The 25,270-nt window shown below is 41.2% G+C and overlaps 2 protein-coding genes across 2 annotated transcripts; both read left to right on the forward strand.

Annotated features, from left to right (window-relative positions):
• The first annotated feature begins 1,308 nt into the window (after positions 1-1,308).
• Positions 1,309-14,830, forward strand: LOC120041259. Its single transcript, XM_038986197.1, has 6 exons — positions 1,309-1,549; positions 2,172-2,420; positions 13,482-13,553; positions 13,766-13,828; positions 14,360-14,441; positions 14,573-14,830. Exons 1-6 carry the CDS (start codon positions 1,351-1,353, stop codon positions 14,781-14,783), a joined length of 876 nt encoding a protein of 291 aa, XP_038842125.1. The 5' UTR covers positions 1,309-1,350; the 3' UTR covers positions 14,784-14,830.
• A 606-nt stretch (positions 14,831-15,436) lies between these two features.
• On the forward strand, positions 15,437-24,909 carry LOC120044673 (serine/threonine-protein kinase/endoribonuclease IRE1-like). The gene is made up of 7 exons (XM_038989348.1): positions 15,437-15,676; positions 16,045-16,238; positions 17,707-17,854; positions 22,916-23,043; positions 23,255-23,378; positions 23,663-23,733; positions 23,954-24,909. The coding sequence occupies exons 1-7, from the start codon at positions 15,484-15,486 to the stop codon at positions 24,203-24,205; spliced, it is 1,110 nt and encodes a 369-aa protein (XP_038845276.1). The 5' UTR covers positions 15,437-15,483; the 3' UTR covers positions 24,206-24,909.
• The last annotated feature ends 361 nt before the right edge of the window (positions 24,910-25,270 follow it).

Genomic DNA, 25,270 nt, shown 5'->3' on the forward strand with positions numbered 1-25,270 from the left:
GAAGATTGAATCCCCAAACCGACAAGGTAAAAATCTGTCATTCTGCTGCTGAACAAGGCAGTTAACCCACTGTTCCTAGGCTGTCATTGAAAATAAGAACGGGTTCTTAACTGACTTGCCTAGTTAAATAAAGGTATAATTTAAAAAAAATCTTCTCTTACAGGATATAGACATTTAAGCAAAGTACAGACCTTATCAGTGAGCAATTGACCTTAAAATGATCTCAAACCAACTACAGGAGCCAGAACATTGTGATTTTGACAAGGTTTATCAAACTTTTAGAAAGGTCAAGGATATGGTTTTATGTGAAATGGGATAGAATACCACTCTTATAGGACAGGATTAAACTGGATGTTTTATGGGTGTAGTTAGGAAGTTAGTTGTTCCAAGTAGAAGACCCTCATGAGACAGTAAAACATGACTCAAACACAGATATCTGGAGACAAAAAGTAAACATTGTCGAAAGAAGACTAGTGAGAGGAAAGAGGAAGTGTAGAAAAATAAAGACAGAAAGTTGCACACTTTAAATATGCTCCCAGCAATTAAATGGGTAAACCCATAGGTTCACTCATTAACTTGTTGGAAGAATATAGAGTGTGCAACTTTCTTTCTGTATTTTTATTCAGTGTACTTTCTTTAATCAGGACCTCTTTAAAGATTGGGTATGGTCAGCTCATGTTTGTTATAGGAAAAGGAAGTGGACATAATGTGTGTAAAGTTTGGTTATCAGTTGTAGGGGATAGCCTATACCCTTTTTTCTGTCCATGTGAAATGTTTAGTGCATTGTTACTCACTCACTCATTCTGTCTTTCTCTCTCCCTCTCCCTCTCCAGCTACTTCTCACCATTCTTAGTTTGCTGCCATGACATCAAAAGAGGATGGTAAATGTGACATATTTGCTTTGGGATCAACTCAAAAATAATACTATTGATTTGTGCAAGTTGCAGACAACTGCTGTAGTTAACTTGCTGTAGTTGTATATAATTTGTCTACCATGTTTTGTAGTTATAAAATAAAAAGGCATCCTAAAAGATGCACATTGTGAGGAATGATAACAAATGACATTAAGGTAGCAAGAATCATACTGCTAGAGAGCATTAATACTACACCATTGATATTACATGGACAAATACTACAGTATGATGACATTTTGATGTTGTGTGTGTCGAACGTGAATGCAGACAATACTTCCCAGCTTCCTACATGTTTAGTCTTGTCCATTTAGGGCACATACACCAAGTGGGATGGTCTAATATTGTCTTGATAACTGTAACTCTTTCTTTTCTAACCTGACTACCAGCTGCTGAGTTTGTGGATAGACACAGGGCTGAGCTCATCCAGAGGGTCCACATGGTGATGCCCATAGCAGATGATCTGCTCAGAAGGGGCATGATCAAATATGAAATGTTTGCTAATATTACAACTTCCAAGACCAACCAAGGCAAGATGAGAGAGGTGTACAAAGCATTGCAGTCAGGAGGGACACCACTTAAAGCAGCCTTCTACAGGATTCTGCTGAAAAATGAACGTGTTCTGGTCATCAATCTGGGTAAAGTCCTCTCTCTTCCTCTTCTTGGTGCAGTTTGTAGGACTACTGTAGAATATGGCATTTTACACATTGTCACACTCTTCCCCATTCTGTGGATAAGAACATAGGCTACACTCTGATGTTTGTTTTATTTAGGTAAAGTAGAAATGTAACCCAGTCACAACTCAAAAGTGAATCTGTAAGTCTCTGTTAGTGGTTGTCTTAACAGACAAAAGAGGCAGACCATAACTGACCATTATACTCTCAATGTTAATGTCATTAAGCAGCAGAATTTCATTACCACCCAATTTTACCAGAGTACAGCATCCTCAGCATCCTCAGCAAGGTAGAGATAAGCAGTTGGAGATTAGGGTTAGGGTTAACCCTACCCTCACCCTAACCCTACCTTAATCGAGCCAGCAAACTCAGTCATTTCTTTCTCCCTCTTACTAGGACAACATAGTAACAGACAAGGCTTACTGGCCTATAACTAGAATTTCACATTTGTCCTGTCCTGAATGCAAACAATACTTCCCAGCTTCCTACATGTTTAGTCTTGTCCATTTAGGGCACATACACCAAGTGGGATGGTCTAATATTGTCTTGATAACTGTAACTCTTTCTTTTCTAACCTGACTACCAGCTGCTGAGTTTGTGGATAGACACAGGGCTGAGCTCATCCAGAGGGTCCGCATGGTGATGCCCATAGCAGATGATCTGCTCAGAAGGGGCATGATCTATCCTGAGGTGTACTCTAATATTCAAACTGCCAATACCAGCCAGGACCAGATGAGAGAGTTGTACAAAGCCGTACAGTCAGGAGGGCCAGAAGTTAAATCAGCCTTCTACAGGATTCTGCTGAAACAGGAACCTCATCTGGTCATCAATCTGGGTAAAGTCCTCTCTCTTCCTCTTCTTGGTGCAGTTTGTAGGACTACTGTAGAATATTGCATTTTACACATTGTCACACTCTTCCCCATTCTGTAGATAAGAACACTCTGATGTTTGTTTAATTTAGGTAAAGTAGAAATGTAACCCAGTCACAACTCAAAAGTGAAATCTGTAAGTCTCTGTAAGTGGTTGTCTTAACAGACAAAAGAGACAGACCATAACTGACCATTATACTCTCAATGTTAATGTCATTAAGCAGCAGAATTTCATTACCACCCAATTTTACCAGAGTACAGCATCCTCAGCAAGGTAGAGATAAGTAGTTGGAGATCAGTTAGGTTAGGGTTAACCCGACCCTAACGCTAACTTCATCATGCCAGAAGACTTACTAGGACAACATAGTAACAGACAAGGCTTACTGGCCTATGAATGGAATGTCAAATGTTCCTGTCCTCTGGGGAAGGCAATCAATGTATTGAAAGGTAATGAAAGTGTCTGTTTTTGGCTTCCGGTGACGCAACTTAGGAAATGGCTGCCTAGATTTTCGTACTGCACATCGGTTGGGAATTTCCCCCCCAAATTCAAGTATTTACTCTGAGCATTATAATAACTTACGCAAAATGGAAAAGGGGTGTAACGGGTGTCCTCCTCCTCTTCAGACGAAGAGGAGGAGTAGGGATTTGACCAAAACGCAGCGTTGTGATACGACATGAATATTTATTAAACAAGACGAAAACTAAACATACTTGAGAATATACAAAATAATAAACGAAGTCAAACAGACCCGAACAAACGAACTTACATAACACGAAGAACGCATGAACTGGTACAGACGACACAAACGAACGAACAAACGAAACAGTCCCGTGTGGTGCACAGACACAGACACGGAAGACAATCACCCACAAACAAACAGTGTGAACAGCCAACCTTTATATGGTTCTCAATCAGAGGAAACGTCAAACACCTGTCCCTGATTGAGAACCATATAAGGCTAATTACAAGTGACCTAAACATAGAAACACAAAACATAGAATGCCCACCCCAACTCACGCCCTGACCAACTAAACACATACAAAAATAACAGAAAACAGGTCAGGAACGTGACATAACCCCCCCCTCAAGGTGCGAACTCCGGACGCACCACCAAAAGTCTAGGGGAGGGTCTGGGTGGGCATCTGTCCACGGTGGCGGCTCAGGCTCTGGGCGTGGTCCCCATCCCACCTTAGTCAAACCCCGCTTTTGTAGCCTCCTCCAAATGGCCACCCTCCAAATTAACCCCACTGGATTAAGGGGCAGCACCGGACTAAGGGGCAATACCAGAATGAGGGGCAACACCGGAATGAGGGGCAACACCGGATTGAGGGACGGCAGCTCCGGACTGAGGGACGGCAGCTCCGGACTGAATGGCGGATCCTGGCTGGCTGGCTCTGGCGGATCCTGGCTGGCTGGCTCTGACGAATCCTGGCTGGCTGGCTCTGGCTGGTCATGTCTCGCTGACGGCTCTGGCTGGTCATGGCTCGCTGACGGCTCTGGCTGGTCATGGCTCGCTGACGGCTCTGGCTGGTCATGGCTCGCTGACGGCTCTGGCTGGTCATGGCTCGCTGACGGCTCTGGCTGGTCATGGCTCGCTGACGGCTCTGGCTGGTCATGGCTCGCTGACGGCTCTGGCTGATCCTGTCTGACGGAAGGCTCTGGCTGATCCTGTCTGGCGGAAGGCTCTGGCTGATCCTGTCTGGCGGAAGGCTCTGGCTGATCCTGTCTGGCGGAAGGCTTTGGCTGCTCCTGTCTGGCGGAAGGCTCTAGCGGCTCCTGTCTGGCGGAAGGCTCTAGCGGCTCCTGTCTGGCGGACGGCTCTGTAGGCTCATGGCAGACGGGCGGCTTTGAAGGCTCAGTACCGACGGGCGGCTTTGAACGCTCAATACAGACGGGCAGTTCATGCGGCGCTTGGCAGACGGACAGTTCAGACGGCGTTGGGCAGACGGACAGTTCAGGCGCCGTTGGGCAGACGGGCAGTTCAGGCGCCGCTGGGCAGACGGCAGACTCTGGCCGGCTGAGACGCACTGTAGGCCTGGTGCGTGGTACCGGAACTGGAGGTACCGGGCTAAAGACACGCACCTTCAGGCTAGTGCGGGGAACAACAACAGGGCACACTGGACTCTCAAGGCGTACTATAGGCCTGGTGCGTGGTACCGGCACTGGTGGTACCGGGCTGAGGGCACGCACATCAGGGCAAGTACGGGGAGAAGGAACAGTGCGTACAGGGCTCTGGAGACGCACAGGAGGCTTGATGCGTGGTGCCGGGACTGGTGGTACTGGGCTGGAGACACGCACCATAGGGCTAGTGCGTGGAGGAGGAACAGGACTCTGGATACACACTGGAAGCCTGGTGCGTGGTGTAGGCACTGGTGGTACTGGCCTGGAGCGGGGAGGTGGCGCCGGAAATACCGGACTGTGCAGGCGTACTGGCTCCCTTGAGCACTGAGCCTGCCCAACCTTACCTGGTTGTATGCTCCCCGTCGCCCGACCAGTACGGGGAGGTGGAATAACCCGCACCGGGCTATGTAGGCGAACCGGGGACACCATGCGTAAGGCTGGTGCCATGTAAGCCGGCCCGAGGAGACGCACTGGTGGCCAGATGCGTTGGGCCGGCTTCATGACATCCGGCTCAACGCTCAATCTGGCCCGGCCGATACGAGGAGCTGGTATGTACCGCACCGGGCTGTGCACACGTACAGGAGACACCATGCGCTCTACTGCGTAACACGGTGTCTGCCCGTACTCTCGCTCTCCACGGTAAGTACAGGGAGTGGGCGCAGGTCTCCTACCTGACTTCGCCACTCTCCCTTTTAGCCCCCCCCCCAAGACATTTTTGGGGTTTACTCACAGGCTTCCAGCCACGTCTCCTTGCTGCCTCCTCAAACCACCGCTCCTGGGCTTTAGCTGCCTCCCTCTCTTCAACAGAGCGGCGATATTCCCCTGTCTGAGCCCAGGGTCCTTTTCCGTCCAATATTTCCTCCCATGTCCACGAGTCCTGGTTTCGCTGTTGCGCTCTCCCACGCCGCTTGGTCTTTGGTTGGTGGGTGATTCTGTAACGGGTGTCCTCCTCCTCTTCAGACGAAGAGGAGGAGTAGGGATTTGACCAAAACGCAGCGTTGTGATACGACATGAATATTTATTAAACAAGACGAAAACTAAACATACTTGAGAATATACAAAATAATAAACAAAGTCAAACAGACCCGAACAAACAAACTTACATAACACAAAGAACGCATGAACTGGTACAGACGACACAAACGAACGAACAAACGAAACAGTCCCGTGTGGTGCACAGACACAGACACGGAAGACAATCACCCACAAACAAACAGTGTGAACAGCCAACCTTTATATGGTTCTCAATCAGAGGAAACGTCAAACACCTGTCCCTGATTGAGAACCATATAAGGCTAATTACAAGTGACCTAAACATAGAAACACAAAACATAGAATGCCCACCCCAACTCACGCCCTGACCAACTAAACACATACAAAAATAACAGAAAACAGGTCAGGAACGTGACAAGGGGAAAACAGGAAAAGGTCGTGGAGCTACAACAACAGCCCGTAACAAGACAGCAGAAGATATAATCGTCGAAGAACCCGAAATGGCTAATGCTAGCGCAAATAAGATAGCAGCAGCAAAAGAACCCACATTTCGTGAGGTGATGAAGGAGGAATTGCGTGAGGCGCTCACAGGCTTACGAGAGGAACTTCGAGAAGATGTAAGAAAAGAACTAAATGAGTTCAAGAAGGACATTAACCAGAAACTGGAAGAAAACAAATTAGAACTTCACAGCATATCTACAAGAATGGGGGACGCAGAACAGCGCATTGGGGAAACGGACACATGGAACTTCGCAGTCAAGGAAATACTTGAACAGTCACTGAAAAGCCAACATGCACTACAGGCAAAAGTGACAGAACTCGAAGGTTTCTCACGTCGAAACAACATTAGACTTTATAACGTAGTAGAGGGCGCAGAAAAAGACACTATGCCCAACTTCGTGGAGGGTCTATTCAAGGACATACTTGACGACGACACTGACCTGGGAATCGAGAGAGCACACCGAGCTCTGGCCTCAAAACCCCCCAGCGGTGCCCCACCAAGATCCATAGTAATACGGTTCCTAAAATTCTCAGTCAAAGAGAAAGTTTTACATGCTACCTGGAAAAAACCTGTTAACTTCCAAGGCCAACGAGTGTTCTTTGATCATGACTACGCGGGAGAGATACTGAAAAGAAGGAAAGAATACACCCCCATTAAGAAAGCACTTAAAGAGAAGGGTATTCGCTTCCAAACACCATACCCGGCAAAAATGCGGGTATTTCTGAAAAACGGCCCGGTTACATACGAGCATGCAGACGAGGCGGCTGAGGACCTGAAGTCAAGGGGCTTCCCAGTGGAGTATACCGCCAGGAGAAAGGCGACATCACCAGCGGAAAGACTCGAGCAGGCTCTCCCATGGATCGTTGTCAACAAGCAAGGTCATGGAGAAAGAGGGAAACCATCTCGGCGAGAGGACGTTCACATCCGAGAGAGACTCAGGCATTTCCAACGGGAAGATGAAAGACACTGAATCGGATTTAACAGAATTAATAGTTACCGCAGCTGTTAAGACTTTGGGTTGTTACGGTTGACATTGCAATAGATAAAATATCTCCCCTATTTTCCCCCAATGCTGGACAAGGGTGAGTACCCAAAAGCATGTGTTCTTTATGAACACATTAAGTAGCGTCACGTTAATAACATATATATTAGCTAAGGATTAATGACACATTGACAACGGGGCGACAGAAGGGCATATCAAGGGGGGATTCATGATATGCACGCATGACCGATATAGTTTTCACTTGTAATTAACCGATGTGTATAAGCGACGAAATAGGCGCCCTTATTATTTTCGCTTCCACCAGGTCTTGTTTGTGACTACGTCACGCATTTTCATATCTGAGCGAGGGGCCCATCCTGCGGACAGGCTCATCCCCTCAAACCCCAGAGGCAAGAGACAGTCCTCTGACATGGGAGTCCTAATACCAAAGTACTTTCCCACTTTGGTTTACTTTATTATCGTTCTTGAATTTTCGTTCATTTTTAGGTTCATGATAAGCAGGCAGATATGGTGCACAGTTTTTTTTATTTATATCGATGCATCATCGGGAATTTAAGGTCACAAGTCTCAATGTAAACGGACTGGGGAGTGCCATCAAGAGAAGTAAGGTAATAGCAAAGATGAAACGGGAGAGAGTTGACATACTATTCTGGCAGGAAACTCACTTATCCACACCTGAACACGAGAAACTCAAGAAAATGGGATATAGGAACACTTTTTTTTTCTTCTTACAAAATGGGTAGAAGGGGAGTTGCAATCTTGATCCCAAATTCAGTTAATTTTGAGTTTATGTCAGAAATAAAAGACAAGGAGGGTAGATTTATACTTGTTAAATGTAAACTGGATAACAAGGAAGTTACATTATTTAATGTATACGCACCCCCAGGGAGTGACATGGTCTTCTATAGGAAGGTGTTTGATTTAATTGCCACAGAAACCACTGGCACTCTTATCTGTGGAGGGGATTTTAACACAATTCTAAACTCAAAATTGGACAGCACAAATCAAAATAGGAAAATGAGCCTAGTTGCCAAAAAGATCAATAGGATACTGCAGGATCTAGGACTGCTCGATGTATGGCGTGACACCCACAAGACCGACAAGGAATATACTTTTTACTCAGCCCGCCACACTGAATACTCCAGGTTAGACTACTTTTTTATGTACAGTGCAGATAGACACAGGCTTAAGGATTGTAAGATCGGGCAGAGCGACTTATCAGATCATAACGGAGTTTACCTCACTCTACACCTTGATAGCAAACCAAGAAATACTACATGGAGACTTAATACAAGCATGCTGAATGATCCAGCATTCAAGGAATCAATAAAGACAGAATTGAACATCTATCTGGAGAATAATGATAATGGGGAAGTATCTCCTGCTATATTGTGGGATGCAGCTAAGGCGGTAATTAGAGGAAAAATCATAGCCACATCGTCTCTCAAGAAAAAGATTAAAGCACAGAAACTGATGAAATTACAGGAAGAAACTTAGAACGATCTCATAGTCAATACAAAGACCCTCTTATATTACGAGAGATTCAAAAGGTAAAACAGGAAATTGACCAGATTTATAGAGAAGAAGTAGAGAAAAAGCTTAGGTTCCTGAAACAACGATATTATGAAGCAGGCTCAAAGGCAACCAAATTACTAGCATGGAGACTCAGGAAACAACAAGCACAGAATACCCTTTTTAAAATAAAAGACCCCAAAACAAAAAAGATCACATGCAAATTAGATGAAATACAGAATGCATTTGAATCATATTACACAAATCTGTACAAGCAACCAGAGAAGGCAGATGCACAGACAATAGAGCACTTTTTTAACTCACTTAATCTCCCCTCAATTGGGACAGAGCAAAATGATAGACTAACTTTAGAAATATCCACCGAAGAAATTAATAAAGCAATATCTCAACAAAAAGTCAACAAGTCTCCAGGCACTGATGGCTTCCCTTCAGAATGGTTCAAGACCTTCAGAGAACAACTAACACCTCTACTTAAGGCCTGTTTTAACTGGACTCTGAGGGAGGGTGGTCTCCCACCGTCATGGAGAGAGGCCATCATATCTGTAATCCCAAAAGAGGGTAAAGATAAGAAAGAATGCAGTTCATATAGACCTATCGCAATTCTTAACACAGATTATAAACTATATGCATCAATAATAGCCAAAAGAATGGAGAACATAATCCCAGAATTGATTGACGGAGACCAAACTGGTTTCATACAAAATAGGCAGACACAGGACAATATAAGGAGAACACTACATGTCATGGACCACATTACTCAGAATAAGACAAGTGCAATATTAATCAGTCTAGATGCAGAAAAAGCATTTGATTCAGTGGGATGGGATTACCTATTCCAAGTTATGGAAAGATTTGGTTTCAACAAAGAAGTGATACAGTGCATCAAAACACTGTATTCATGTCCGACCGCTAGAATAAAGATAAATGGACATTTGACACGAACGATAAAATTAGAGCGAGGGGCAAGACAAGGCTGTAATCTTTCACCCACGCTCTTCTCCTTGTACCTCGAACCATTAGCACAGGCAATAAGACAGGACCCAACCTTAGAGGGAATAACAATAAGAGACAGTGAACATAAGATATGCATGTATGCGGATGACGTTCTGTTATTCCTTAAAGACCCAGGCTCAAGCGTACCTAGATTGATGGATGTTCTACAAACATTTGGAACATATTCAGGGTATGTGCTTAACGTACACAAGACCCAAGCCCTAGTATATAATTATACCCCACAGGAAGAGCTGAAGAATAGGTATAACTTCACCTGGACCTCTTCATCCATTAAATATCTTGGAGTATACCTACCAAAAGATACACCCAAACTTTATTGCATGAATTACGATCACATCAACAAGAAAATATATGATGACCTAGACAGGTGGAACTCACTTCCCTTAGATCTTAGTAATAGATTTGAAACAATCAAAATGAACATCCTGCCGAGGTTATTGTATTTGTTCCAATCACTGCCCATAGAAATCCCACCTAAACAGTTTAGGGAATGGGATAAACGGATATCAAGGTTTATCTGGAACAGTAAGAGACCAAGAACTAGATATACAACATTACAATTACCAAAAAACTGTGGGGGTATGGCCTTACCAAACCTAAAAGATTATTATGTGTCAGCCCAATTGAGACCCCTGGTTTGTTGGTGCAATTCAGAATACGAATCCAAATGGAAAGACATCGAGACTACTTTGACAGGGATACCCATACAGTCAGTTTTGGGAAATAAGGACATGGTAAAATAAATATACAATAGACAAAATCAGTGGATTAATTTCTCTCTGAAGACATGGTTTAGGGTAGTTAAGCAAAATAATTTAGACAGAGAGATCAAACTGCTGAGTTGGCCCGCATACGACCCCAGCTTCATCCCTGCAACTCAGGACAGCAGATTTAAACAATGGACGCAGAAAGGCATCACATCATTCAGTACAATTATAAGGAATGGGAACCTAGATAACTTCCAGGACTTAAGTAAAAAACATGGCTTGGATAAACAAGATTTTTACAGATACCTACAAGTCCGACACTATTTCTTAAGGGAGATAAAAGTGACTGACCCTCGAGCACCTCCAAAATTAATCCAAGTATTCACTAACGCATACAACTTGGGGAGTAACAAAAAAACGATTTCAAATCTCTACTTGGGTATTCAATCCTCAAAGAAACATTCTACAAACTATATTAAAAAGAAATGGGAGGAGGAACTTAACATTGAAATAACTGATGAAACATGGTTGAACATATTAGAGACTCAACAAAGCTCCACCAACTCAAGGTCATGGAGAGAATTCTGTTGGAAGAATGTTCTACGTTTCTTCATAACACCTAAACTGAAATCAAAACAGACTGGCTCACCACACCCTTGTTGGAGAGAATGCGGTCTATTGAGGGCGGACCACTCTCATATCTTTTGGTCCTGCCCCGCAATCGAAACTTACTGGGGAGAAATAAGATCTAACATTGGGAAAATAATGGGATTTGACATAGAACAAACATTCATTTCTTTGTACTTGGGTGAAATACCAGATAACTTACACAATAGAGAAAAGTACCTCTTGAAGGTCCTACTGGCAGCCAGTAAAAAGGCAATCACTAGGAAATGGCTACAAAAAGACCCTCCCACAGTGACACAATGGATAGACATTGTAGAAGAAATACACCACATGGAGCGTATGACCTTTGCTTTAAGAACTCAACAGGAGAGAGGTCAGGAATACTGGGAGAAATGGGTTTCATACTTGGAAAAGGTCTAATTCAAAGATGCTAATGTAACTAATATGATGATATGATGAGGAAGGTATGAAGTGCACTGTAACTGCCAGATCATTTTTGTTCTTTTATTTGTACTTTCTTTGTGTTCCTACAATAAAAACAAAGTATAAAAAAAAGAAAGTGTCTGTTTTGTCAAACAAAAGAAGCTGTCTGATCATAACTGGTCCTTCAATTCTGAATGCATGCATTCTTCTCCATTTTATCCAATCAAAAGCAGATCCATTTCCTTACCTGCCATGTTCCCTCTAGGTGAATAATACTTAGTAAGAATACTCAGTAAGACAAATGTTCTTGTGTAATATTCTGTAATACAGGGGTCTTCAAACTTTTCTTGCCCAGGGACCCACACCCAGGCAAATCGGTGACCCAGGAACCCCCCTTAAGTTTACAATTTTAATTTAGAAAATAAAGACAATGGCATGGACAAAATTATTAACAGCCAACAAATGCTTCTTGTAGCCATCAATGAGCTTGCTGCTCCTTTCTACTGCAATTTGGCCCACTCTTCAGAAGCAAACTGCTCTAATTCTTCAACGTTGGAGTGGTGGCCTCCACCAACTGCTGTTTTTAGATCTTGCCATGTGGATGTGATTCAGATCTGGACTCTTCACTGGCCACTCCAGAACACTTCAGTGTTTCTTCTGGAACCATTCCAGGGTGATTTTTATGTGTGTTTGGGGTTGTTGTCTTGCTGTAAGACACACAACATTCAACAGAGACACAGTGTTTAGACACTGGGTTGAACAATGCGAAAGCTTGATAATCTGCTGATTTTATGATTTATTGCACATGTTCAAGGCCCCCAGTACCAGAGGCAGCAAAGCAACCATACAGCATTAATGAACCTCCCCCATAATTGATTGTAGGGAAAGTGGTATTTTCTTAGGAATGCTTCATTTGGTTGTTGGTAACCAGAGGAAGGCCCCACTGCTGAAGGAGAACCTGATTGAATTGCTCAAAAACCCACCTAAACAAGCCTGTATCCTGGGGAAAATGTTCTGTGTACCAATGAAACTAAATTAGAGCTCTTTGGCAATACAGATCAGCGCTGTTTACTGACAACCAAATGAAGCATTCAATGAAAACAACACCCAATCAAAGATGGAGGAGGTTTGATAATGCTGTGGGGTTGCTTTGCTGCCTCCGGTGCTGGGGGCATTGAACGTGTGCAATGCATCATGAAATCAGCAAATTATCATGTTTTTTGGAGTCCAATGTTCAACCCAGTGTCCAAAAACACCTCTAAAACATACATCAAAAAGCACCCAGGATGGTTAGGAAGAGATGCTGGACTGTTCTGAAGTAGCCAACGAAGAGTCCAGATCTGTAAACTCATGGCAAGATCTGAAAACAGCAGTTGGTGGAGGGCAGGCACCCCTCAAACATTGAAGAATTAGAGCAGTTTGCTGCTGAAAAGTTGCCCAAATTGTCAGTAGAAAGGTGCAGAAAGCTCATTGATGGCTGCAAGAAGCACTTGTCTGCAGTTATATGGGCCAAGCTCCAGGATTTAGTTTTATATTATTTTAACATCCCCACATTATAATTGGAAGAGGAAGTGTAAACTCTAACATAGCCTATTAGATAGAAAGGTAACTCCAAACACATTTTCTCAAGTAGCAACTGTTTAGCTGGTTAAACAAAGGTTAGCCATGTGTTGGCAATAATGAATGTCCAAGTCAAAAAAGATACTCGTGGGTGCTTTTTCAAACCCTATGTCAGATGCTTTGTTGAATATTAGGAGTTGAGAACTAAAGTTGACATGATAAGAAATAACATATTCACCTCTTTTATATTGTAGTCATGCAATGTACATTTAGTTTATTATGTAATTACTAGCAATATAGATTTTTTTTAAATCCACTTTATTTGAAAATATATTCGTGAACCACCTGCAGTACATGCGTGGACACCTAGGGGGTGCAGATCCCAGTTTGAAGACCACATGTAATATATAGACACGCCCTTTATAATGTAGTAATTCAATGGGATATATCAGATTATCCATTCGTTGTGACTCTCTCTCTCTCTCCTGTCTCTCTCTCTCTCTCTCTCTCTCTCTCCTCTCTCCTCTCTCCTCTCTCCTCTAGAGGATGCTGTTGGAGATGGAGAAGATGGTTTGAACATTGGAGAATCTTCTTCAGGGAGCATTGCATTGGAAGGTAATGACGTTATGGAGACATCTTCAGCCAGGTCTTGTATTGTATAAACACACACAGCCTGCTAGGGTTTTATATCTATAAAATATATTTTATACAGTATATCTACCATTGTGCTGGTATGATAGTTCTCAATGACATGATGTTGTGCATTATATACAGTCAGCTCCATCATTATTATCACCCTTGATATGTATGATGTTATGCTATTTTAGGTCCTGCATTACCTCCTGCCTCCAATATATTGCCTGGGACTGGAAGAAAACCTGCTGCACTTGGTGAGCTTCAACCATTTTGACAAGTTTGTTAAAACCTAAAGATCCAATTTGGTTCCCAATTTACATGAGCATGTATGCAACATAAATCCAATCATTTCAATACTCCTTACAGATTACGTTAAAGGAAAGACAGCAATAGGTGCAATGCTCCCAAGTATGCTAATACAATGTGTAATTGTAGCTAGAGAACTTTCTGCAATGTGGGAAATGTAAAACTTGTAGTGTATTTGAGGTTTAAAAAGGCTTCTGAAGTTTGTAAATTCCACTTAGAAATGTCAGTCTTGATTGTCCCGACAAATCTATCAACCCCTACACAAATGTCTATTAATTATAATCCATATAATAATTTACATTTCCTGTTGCTGCATGATTATTTTCCTGCTGTAGCAAACTTGCTCAAATTTAAATCCTACATAGTATGTATAATTCTCATAAGCCTTTGATTTAACAGATAAGGTTCTATGTCTTGACAATAAAGGTACAGTAGGGTGGTATTTTCTGTCTGAACACAGCGTTTTAATTTTGATACAGCATCAGATGAGGAATCGGTTGGAAAGATCACATACTACACCAATAACCATCTTGGAAAAGGTGCCGATGGAATTGTGTTCAGGTAAACTAGCTTAAACGTTATTGTGGAAATGTGTTTGTAACCCTAATCCTCTCTTTGCTCTTTGTAGAAAAAATGTCTTTACGATCGGTTCATTGACTAGATGTTTATCTTTCTCTACCTCTATCCTCCAGGGGTTACTTCCTTTGTGATGATGCCAACAAGCGTCCTGCGGCAGTGAAGAGAATTGAACTAGCAAAACAAAGCAGTGCTGATCGAGAGGTCGCTTTGCTTCTTCAATTGGACGACAATCCCCATGTCGTCCGGTACTTCTGCACTGAGAAGGACGGGCAATTCCTATACATTGCCATCGAGCTGTGTGCCGCCTCTTTAGATAAGGTTTAAGTGAATGACTCACTATTTTATTCTCTGACTCATCCAAGGGGATCAAACTTGATCATATAACAGTCTCACATCATGATTATCTGTGTTAGAATATATACTGAACAAAAATATAAACGCAACAAACAACAATTTCAAAGATCTTACTGAGTTACAGTTCATATAAGAAAATCAGTTAATTGACATAAATTCATTAGACTCTAATCTATGGATTTCACGACTGGGTTACAGATATGCATCTGTTAGTCAAAGATACCTTAAAAAGGGTAGGGGTGTGGACCAGAAAACCAGTCAGTATCTGGAGTGACCACCATTTGCCTCATGCACTGCAACACAAGCTGTGGATTGTGGGCTGTGGAATGTTGTACCACTCCTCTTCAATGGCTGTGCGAAGTTGCTGGACACTCCCTCAAAAGTTGAGACATCTGTGGCATTGTGTTGTGTAACAAAATTGCACTTTTTAGAGTGGCCTTTTATTGTCCCCAGCACAACTTGCACCTGTGTAATGATCATGCTGTTTAATCATCTTCTTGATATGCCACACCTGTCAGTTGGATGGATTATCTTGGCAAAGGATAAATGATCACCAATGAATGTATACAAATTTGTGCACAAAATTTGAGAGAAATACGACTTTTGTGTGTATGGAACATTTCTGTTTTTTATTTATTTCAGCTCATGGAACGTAGGCCCAACACTTTACATGTTGCGTTTATATTTTTGTTCAGTGTACATTCCAAGGTTAGAATGCTTGGGGTTCATCAGCGCACTAATACATGGGTGTCTCTTCCAGTGTTTTACTAAAGAAAAACCTTTTGACCTTCGTGGACTGAAACCAGTGATGCTGCTGCAGCAGACCATGATAGGACTGGAACACCTGCACTCTCACAACATAGGTTCTAATTACATTTTTTAAATTTGTAATTTAACCTTTATTTAACTAGGCAAGCCCGTTAAGAAACCACTTGGCCAAACACTAACCCGGACGACCCTGGGCCAAGTGTGCGCCGCCCTATGGGACTCCCAATCACGGACGGTTTATGATACAGCCTGGAATCAAACCAGGGTCTGTAGTGACACCCATAGCACTGAGATGCAGTGCCTTAGACCGCTGCACCCCTCAGGAGCCCAGTATATGCTGTAGACTGTAGATAATCTTAGTGAAGTTACAGTATTGATGACTTTTCCTTATATTATCATTGATCAGATCTATGATCTTCCCTCAACTCCAGTAGACTGATTCATCCTGATCTTTTCTCCCCAGTCCACCGTGATGTGAAGCCCCACAACATCCTGTTGAAAGACCACTCTGACTCAGTCACGGTCAAGATCTCAGACTTTGGGATGAGTAAGCAGTTGGCGGACGGCAGACAAAGCTACAGCATGAGGTCGGGAGCCCTTGGCACCATGGGCTGGAATGCCCCAGAGGTCCTGGATGACAGCAGGGAAGTAAACCCTGTGAGTGGCTCCTGATCTTTACACTGGACCAGAGAACTGTTCAAGTCATTACGGATTCAGAGATAATCCAGAAAGAAATGTGATGAAATAGGCTAATTGGGATTTCCTTACAGGAGTAAAACAGGATTGATCCATTGCTCAAAGGAACAGTTCACCCTAAAATCAAAGTTGATCATCTGTTGTGGAGATCAAGCTACAGTATATTATACATACATAAGAAAGATAGGCACCATCTACACAACCATGGTGTGGGATGTGGACTATGCTCGACATTAGACCACTTTTGGGGATAAAAGATTAACCACTTTCCATCCACAGGTTTATGCCAGTAAAGTCATATTATATTTAAAAAAAATGTGATGGAACCAGGAAGTTTAGGTACAATTTTATGAATGCCAATAGATAATTTGTTCGTTCGACATGGTGGGATCTTTTTGTGTCTGTAAAATTAATTATGCGAGAAATGGCAGTGGAAACGGCTTCATACGCAAATATTGATATAATAACCATCATACTGAAGTAAACTTGGAGTCACGCGATGATATGTTGTGTGGTCCTCCCACTACAACTTCAGAAACCAAGCCGTTTATTAGGCTACAGATGAAATAAATTAAGATGAACTTCACAGGAGGGTGATTTTTATTTATTTTTTTACCTTTATTTAACCAGGCAAGTCAGTAAAGACACATTCTTATTTACAATGACGGCCTAGGAACAGTGGGTTAACTTCCTTGTTTAAGGGCAGAACGACAGATTTTTACCTTGTCAGCTCGGGGATTTGTTCAAAGGCAGAATGACAGATTTTCCCTTGTCAGCTAGGGAATTCGATCTAGCAACCTTTCGGTTACTTGCCCAACGCTCTAACCACTAGGCTGCCTGCTGACCCCAAAAAGTGAAAGTGCACGGTGATGAGCTTGATGCTCCTTTCCAATAAACATCGAGGGTCTTATTCTGGTGACATGATGATCGATGCTTGACTGCCATTTGACAAAAAATATTCTCACTCTTAGCCATCATCATCTCATCATGTAGACTAGCCTACCCACACTTCATCTGCTAGCTGTTGGCTTGAGAGCACATGCCAAGACCAGAGTAGGCACATTTCTGTTGAATTCAACAGTTTTTGTGACAAAACTATCAGTAGAATTGAAAATGCAATGGAAACACTTTTGAGTTTTATTCAGGACATGAAAAAAAAAAAAGACATTTTGTCTACTTCATGACGCACTGATCGTTATCCTTAACAAGTCCGTTTGGTGGAAACACTACAGGCGGGAAAATGCAAATTTTTTCTTTATGTAGATTTTAGAATATGCGCATGAAAATCTGTTGCCAATTGGATGGAAACCTAACTATAGTCTGACAAATTTGTGAAGTATTATTTTAGGTTGTCTGTAGATTAGAACTAGTAGTGATTGTGGTACTGTTCTGAAACAACTATTATTAAAGACACTCCTTTCCTCTACAGACCAGTGCTGTGGACATCTTCTCTGCCGGCTGTGTGTTTTACTATGTGTTGACAGGAGGAGAACATCCATTTGGAAAACCCAATAGGCGGGCTGGTAACATCGAGGATGGCAAATACAACCTTGACAGATTACAGAAAGAAAAACATGGTTAGTGTACAACTGAAAGGTTGTTTCTGAAATGATCATCAGAGTACTTCTTCATTTAACATTGTTGAAGGACTATGAAAATGGAAAAAAGGATTAGCATACGGATTAATAAAATAACAAAAAGAAATGGGAAAATGGGAGCGGAGAAATGACTAGAGACAGTGTTGTTTAACTCACTGACCATGATCCAGTAGTTATTCTTACCTTTGTTCAGTAGAAAAGTCTCCAAAGTTTAAAGGTTGACCCATAGACCGGAAACTCTTCATGGACACACAGCTGGGTACAGGGAAGGCTGGTCTCTCCTGCTTGATTGGGCTTCAACACAACAGAGACAAACATTACATCTCTCATCTACTCTGAGCTCAGAGGGGGAATGAGTTTCATTCCAAAACGCTACATATCCATTTTCAGAAATGTTTGTGAATTTTATTGTTGTTATTGTATCCAACCAAGCAGAGGCATCACGAAAGTCAGAAATAGCGATACAAATAAATCACTTTCCTTTGAAGATCTTCATCTGGTTGCAATCACAAGGGTCCCAGCTACATCACAAATTGTTGATTTGTTCGATAAAGTCCTTCTTTATATCCCCAAAAACTCAGTTTGGCTGGCGCGCTTCATTCAATAATCCACCGGTTTCCCTCCTTCAAAATGCATACAAAATGAATCCCAAACGTTACCAATAAACTTCTCCAAACAAGTCAAACAACATTTATAATCAAACCTCAGGTACCCTAATACGTAAATAAACGATAACATTTAAGACGGAGAATAGTTATTGTCATTACCAGAGATAAACAACAAAGTACGCGCATTCACAAGAACGTGTAAAAAACACTACAGCCAAAATGGGAGCCACTTAGAAAAACTACAAATTCCAGCTCATTTTTCCAAAAACAAGCCTGAAACGCTTTCTAAAGACTGTTGACATCTAGTGGAAGCCCTAGGAACTGCAATCTGGGAGGTATTCCTTTCACATAAAAAATGACAGCCATTGAAATCAATGGTAGGGTGAAAAAAAAAATAATCTGAATCGATTGTCCTCGGGTTTTCGCCTGCCATATCAGTTCTGTTATACTCACATACATTACTTTAACAGTTTTGGAAACTTTAGAATGTTTCTATCCAATACTACCATGCATATGCATATCCTAGCTTCTGGGCCTGAGTAACAGGCAGTTGACTTTGGGAACCTCAGTCATCCAAACTTCCGAATACTGCCCCCTAGCCTTAAGAAGTTTTTTTGAATTTCACACTCTGCCTTTTCAGCGGATGTTGTCGAGGGGTTCCGCTAGTGGAACAGGGAGGCAGGGAGACAGGTTCCGCTAGCGGAGCCTTAAGAAGTTTTTAACAGGGCAAATTAAAGGTAAACATACTTTATCAATCATATGTCATCCATGATGCTATTTAGGCCTATACACCAAGTCATCAACAGCTATTGTTTAAATTCAGCCCAGGATTCAACTAAAAATAGACAATACATATAGGCCTAGGGTTTCAAACTTTGGTTAATTTCAAATTTAATCTACAAATTAATAATGAAATCAAACTTTATTTAAAGTGGCAAAATGTAACTTTTTGGGCGACCCGACCAAATTCACATAGAAATGTGAGTTATAAATCTATCATTCTACTTGAAAGCAAGTCTAAGAAACAGTAGATCTGTTCTATGAGCTCTATTTCTATACTTCCTGTTATTAAGTTTTGTTTTTGCGTCTTCTACTTTGGATTTGTAAACCAGTTTCAAACAGCTGAAACAACAATATTTTTGGCTATGGTAATTATACTTCACAGCAGTTTAGATGGTACAATGATTCTCTACACCCCTCAAACTGAACTCTGGACCTCGAAGCTAGTACCACTATGTATTGTCATTGTTCCCCTGTAATCAAGTTCTGATTTAGACCTGGGACACCAGATGGGTGCCATTATTTATCAGGTAGAACAGAAAACCAGCAGGCTCTGGACTTCGTAGGGAAAGAGTTGAATACCCCTGCTCTACACTATACTAGCTTATTTTGTAACATAAACTGAAAGTAGGCAGACTATTCGAGTTTTAACAACCAGGAAATGACGGAGCGATTTCTGCATAGTGCACCTTTAAAGTGCATTTAAAGGTTGATCTGATTTGATTTTGTCCTATTTCTGTAACTTAGATTTTTGGAGACCCGCATCCAACATCTAAATTATTAATTTGTAGACAAACTGTAATTAAAGCCAGTCTAAGCCAGACTAAGTCAGTGGAACAGATGGAACTATCTAAGCAGAAGATAATCTCCTTCAAATGAAGAGCTTATTTCCAAAACGCTACAACCACCAATTTTTCACATTTGTGTTTTTTCTTCACAAATGATTGCTTATGGGTACCTTCATGTGTGTGTAAAATGTTACTGTTTTTATTCATAGATTTGTATGATGTGTATGAAAATGTTTATTTATTTTTTGCTAAACTATACAGTGGGGCAAAAAAGTATTTAGTCAGCCACCAATTGTGCAAGTTCTCCCACTTAAAAAGATGAGAGAGGCCTGTAATTTTCATCATAGGTACACTTCAACTATGACAGACAAAATGAGAAAAAAGATCCAGAAAATCACATTGTAGGATTTTTTATGAATTTATTTGCAAATTATGGTGGAAAATAAGTATTTGGTCACCTACAAACAAGCAAGATTTCTGGCTCTCACAGACCTGTAACTTCTTCTTTAAGAGGCTCCTCTGTCCTCCACTCGTTACCTGTATTAATGGCACCTGTTTGAACTTGTTATCAGTATAAAAGACACCTGTCCACAACCTCAAACAGTCACACTCCAAACTCCACTATGGCCAAGACCAAAGAGCTGTCAAAGGACACCAGAAACAAAATTGTAAGACTGCACCAGGCTGGGAAGACTGAATCTGCAATAGGTAAGCAGCTTGGTTTGAAGAAATCAACTGTGGGAGCAATTATTAGGAAATGGAAGACATACAAGACCACTGATAATCTCCCTCAATCTGGGGCTCCACGCAAGATCTCACCCCGTGGGGTCAAAATGATCACAAGAACGGTGAGCAAAAATCCCAGAACCACACGGGGGGACCTAGTGAATGACCTGCAGAGAGCTGGGACCAAAGTAACAAAGCCTACCATCAGCAAGGGCATTGAAGATGAAACGTGGCTGGGTCTTTCAGCATGACAATGATCCCAAACACACCGCCCGGGCAACGAAGGAGTGGCTTCGTAAGAAGCATTTCAAGGTCCTGGAGTGGCCTAGCCAGTCTCCAGATCTCAACCCCATAGAAAATCTTTGGAGGGAGTTGAAAGTCCGTGTTGCCCAGCAACAGCCCCAAAACATCACTGCTCCAGAGGAGATGTGCATGGAGGAATGGGCCAAAATACCAGCAACAGTGTGTGAAAACCTTGTGAAGACTTACAGAAAACGTTTGACCTCTGTCATTGCCAACAAAGGGTATATAACAAAGTATTGAGAAACTTTTGTTATTGACCAAATACTTATTTTCCACCATAATTTGCAAATAAATTCATTAAAAATCCTACAATGTGATTTTCTGAATTTTTTTCTCATTTTGTCTGTCATAGTTGAAGTGTACCTATGATGGAAATTACAGGCCTCTCATCTTTTTAAGTGGGAGAACTTGCACAATTTGTGGCTGACTAAATACTTTTTTGCCCCACTGTATATGTCCGTTATTTAGCTGAAATGGATATTTGACTGTGATTTGTGGTTGTTTCACCTAGTTATTTTAAGATGAATGCACTAAGTAAGTCATTCTGGATAGGAGCATCTGCTAAATGACTAAAATGTTAATGTAAATGTGTGACATACAGACAAAAAAAAGTTTTTAAATTGATGACACAAAGTATAATTTGTACATTTCTTTATTAAACAATTAGTTATTTGTTACATTTGCATGTGTAAAAACCTAGCAGTACAAATTATTTATCTTTGAGTGAGATAGATATATAGCATTTAGCAAAAAAACTCAAATGAAACCATCAAGTGATAGATTTTAAACAAACACTTGTCTGTCATTGAACAACCCCATGCCATGATTAGATTGTGAAAAAACACACCAATCTATTTCATCATTTCTTTAAACAATAAAAACTAATTTACCAACATTTCTGAAAATGGATATATGGTGTTTTAGAATGAAACTCTTCAAATGTTGATATTTGGTTGTGTTGACAACCAAACACAAATTCATTATAACATTTGCGATACAGTAAATAGCCTATTAACTCGTCGACCAGTTAATAAATTATATGTTGGATTCACGTCTCTAACTCAACCAAAAATAAAAGGATGAAGGATTAAGCTAGTGGCTCAGATGGAACTATCCAAACAGTAGATACAGTACATCTCATTTACATGTTTGTCAACCAAACACAATTCAAAATTACTTTTGTAATATAGCCTTAACTTTAGGCTATCTTACAAACTATTGTAACAGTATTCATTCAACCTTAAAATGAGTAACACATCCATGGCCACATTTTGATGTAACTGTAACAATAAATATCTTCCTATGTAATCTGCGCAGAATTTCGAAACGCATTGATCACTTGCACCATTTACTTTTAATGTAATCAACTGCAATCCAGTTCATTTGATTGTGCTATTAGATGAAGCACAGTAATAACACATTAAGTAGTTGCATAAATAAACAAAATATCTGACATTCCCATTTGAACTTTGTTGTGCTTTTAAATGTTTGAAAGTGCAGTGATAACACATTTAGGTAACAACAAACCAAAAATGGACATTATTGTTCCATTGTAATTTGGTTGTGCTTTTACAGTAGATGGTTCAAAGCTTAGTGATAACAACAAACTTTCAACAACTGTTGGCTGTCTTTTTAGGGTGAATATACTGTAGGTTATATTCTCATTGATCAAAATCTCCACCAAATATTACCCAGTTGTCCACTTGTTTCAAATGACGTGGTGTCCCCGGTGTGGGTACTTTCATCACCATGTTTTTGAATGAACAAAGTGCCTTGGCCTTGAACCTGCCCATGGTTACTGTGTCTGTGTGTGTGTTTGGTCTGGTCTTTCCCAGAGGACATTGTGGCCACAGACCTGATAGAACAGATGCTGAACATGGAGCCCCAGAGGAGGCCTTCTGCTGAGAGCGTGCTCAAACACCCCTTCTTCTGGAGCTTGAAGAAACAGCTGCAGTTCTTCCAGGTCACAATCAAGTATAATCAATGCATAGTTAGTGTCAGTTAGCTAGATTACAATATCATTTAATTATAGTAGGGACAAATGTAACTGCAACAACAGAAACAATGGGTATTCTATCAATAGAATATATAGCAATAGTGGAGTCCATTGAGCATACAGCAAGAGGGTGGTAAATGAGATGTTTGATTAATTAAAGTACTGTCTTCCCCTGTAGGACGTGAGTGATAGAATTGTAATGGAGACATCGGATGGTCCAATCATACAGCAGCTGGAGTCAAGGGGACAGGAAGTGGTGAAGAATAACTGGATGGAACAAATCACAGCAGTTCTGCGGAAAGGTTAGTGACTGGTCTGAGATCAGCGTTTGAACAGCGACACTTTACAGCCTGTAAAGCCATTTTCTATTACAGTATATTTCTAGTAGCATTAACATCCAGATCAGAGGTGTCATGAATGACAGGACTACATTTGCAAGATGAGTTTATTACTGGACCAGACAACAGCCACATCTCTTTTTTGTTGTGTTATATTACACTAATGACAAACTTTCTTGATATCATAATTCTGTATCTTAATAGAATTGTTGTTGTTTGTTTACTGGCTGTGTTTCCTCCTTCTGCAGATCTAGAAACACGTAGAGGAGCATATGAAGAGGGCTCTGTTAAAAGTCTTCTACGTGCCATAAGAAACAAGGTGCGTTCTGTCCAAATACAATTGCCACACTATATTAAAATACACAAATGAAGCATAATAATAACGTGTTGGTATATTTGCAAAACATTTTTTAATTAGTCAAAAACATGACCACCTACTACCCCCATAAACCTGTTAAATGTAGTATTTATGTAAATCTGATACAAGAAACTAAATGTGTGTAAATGACATTTTATAAGCAACATGTTGTTTCTCCTAGAAACACCATTACCACGATTCTCCTAAGGAGGTCCAGGAGACTCTGGGCTCCATCCCTGATGACTTTGTCTCCTACTTCACTTCCCGCTTCCCCCACCTGCTGCTGCACACCTACCTCGCCATGCGTTCCTTTGCTGAGGAGCGGACTTTCCAAGATTACTACCTCAAGTTCAACACGAGACTTAGACGGCAGAAGAGAACACACCCAGAGCCTGACGTGACGACAACCAAGCCAACAACTAAAAAAATGTGACCATAGTGTGACGTCAGGCGCTCCGCTGAGAAGTACTCCATCCCACACCAGCAAACCTCCAATCTATGTCAGTACACTGTATTGTCAAGGTTCTTTTTACTGTTTACATGAACAATATTGGTTTGTCTGAAGAAGAAGCAATCACTTTCACTTGTATGCAGATGACATTGTTGTGTATGCTATTTCCCCAATGGCTGATCAGGTTCTGTCAGAGCTTTAATCTGCCTTTATTGCCTTGCAGAAAGCCTTTATTAACTGAAATTGGTTCTTAATGCAGGTTAAACCAAGTATATAATATATTCCAAATCACATAAAAATGTATCTGATGATTTATGCATAAGTACATTGGATGGTGCCCTCATTGATTATGTGCCCAACTAATAAATATCTAGGCATCTGGATTGATGATAGGCTGTCCTTCAAAAAGAATGTTGATGAGTTCGTTAAAGGTGCAATATGCAGAAATCACTATGCCATTTCCTGGTTTCTAAAATTGCAATAGTTTGCCTAATTTCAGTTTATGTAACAAAACAAGTAATATACTGTATAGTGTAGAGAATCATTGTACCATCTAAACTGTGGTGAAATATCTTTTCAATAGCAAGAATATTGTATCTCCAGGTGTTTGAAGCTGGTGTACAAAACTGAAAGTAAAAGACGCAAAAACAAAACTAAAGAACGGGAAACATAGAAATAGTGCACATAGAACATCTACAGCTTGTTAGACTTGCTTTCAATGGGAATGACAGATCGATAACTCACATTTCTATGTGAATTTGGTCAGGTCATCCAAAAAGTTACATATTGCAGCTTTAAAACGTGAAGGTAGTCAGAAATGTGTATGATTACCTTGTATTCTTTGTTTATTGAAGAGGGTTATGTTCATTTCCTGGTCTGAGAATTGATGGGCAAGCAGTGGTGCGTTCGAGTACGTAGTTATTGAATGGGACGGGTAATGCGGTAGTAGCCTATCCCGGGGGATGTACATGTTTATATCCCAGGTTGTATTGATGCTTAAAGCAGGTGAAGCCCCTTTTTGATATGTGTGCATGTATACTGTATATT

The sequence above is a fragment of the Salvelinus namaycush genome, chromosome 3, assembly GCF_016432855.1.
Source record: "Salvelinus namaycush isolate Seneca chromosome 3, SaNama_1.0, whole genome shotgun sequence".
In the NCBI taxonomy this organism is placed as follows: Eukaryota; Metazoa; Chordata; class Actinopteri; order Salmoniformes; family Salmonidae; genus Salvelinus; species Salvelinus namaycush.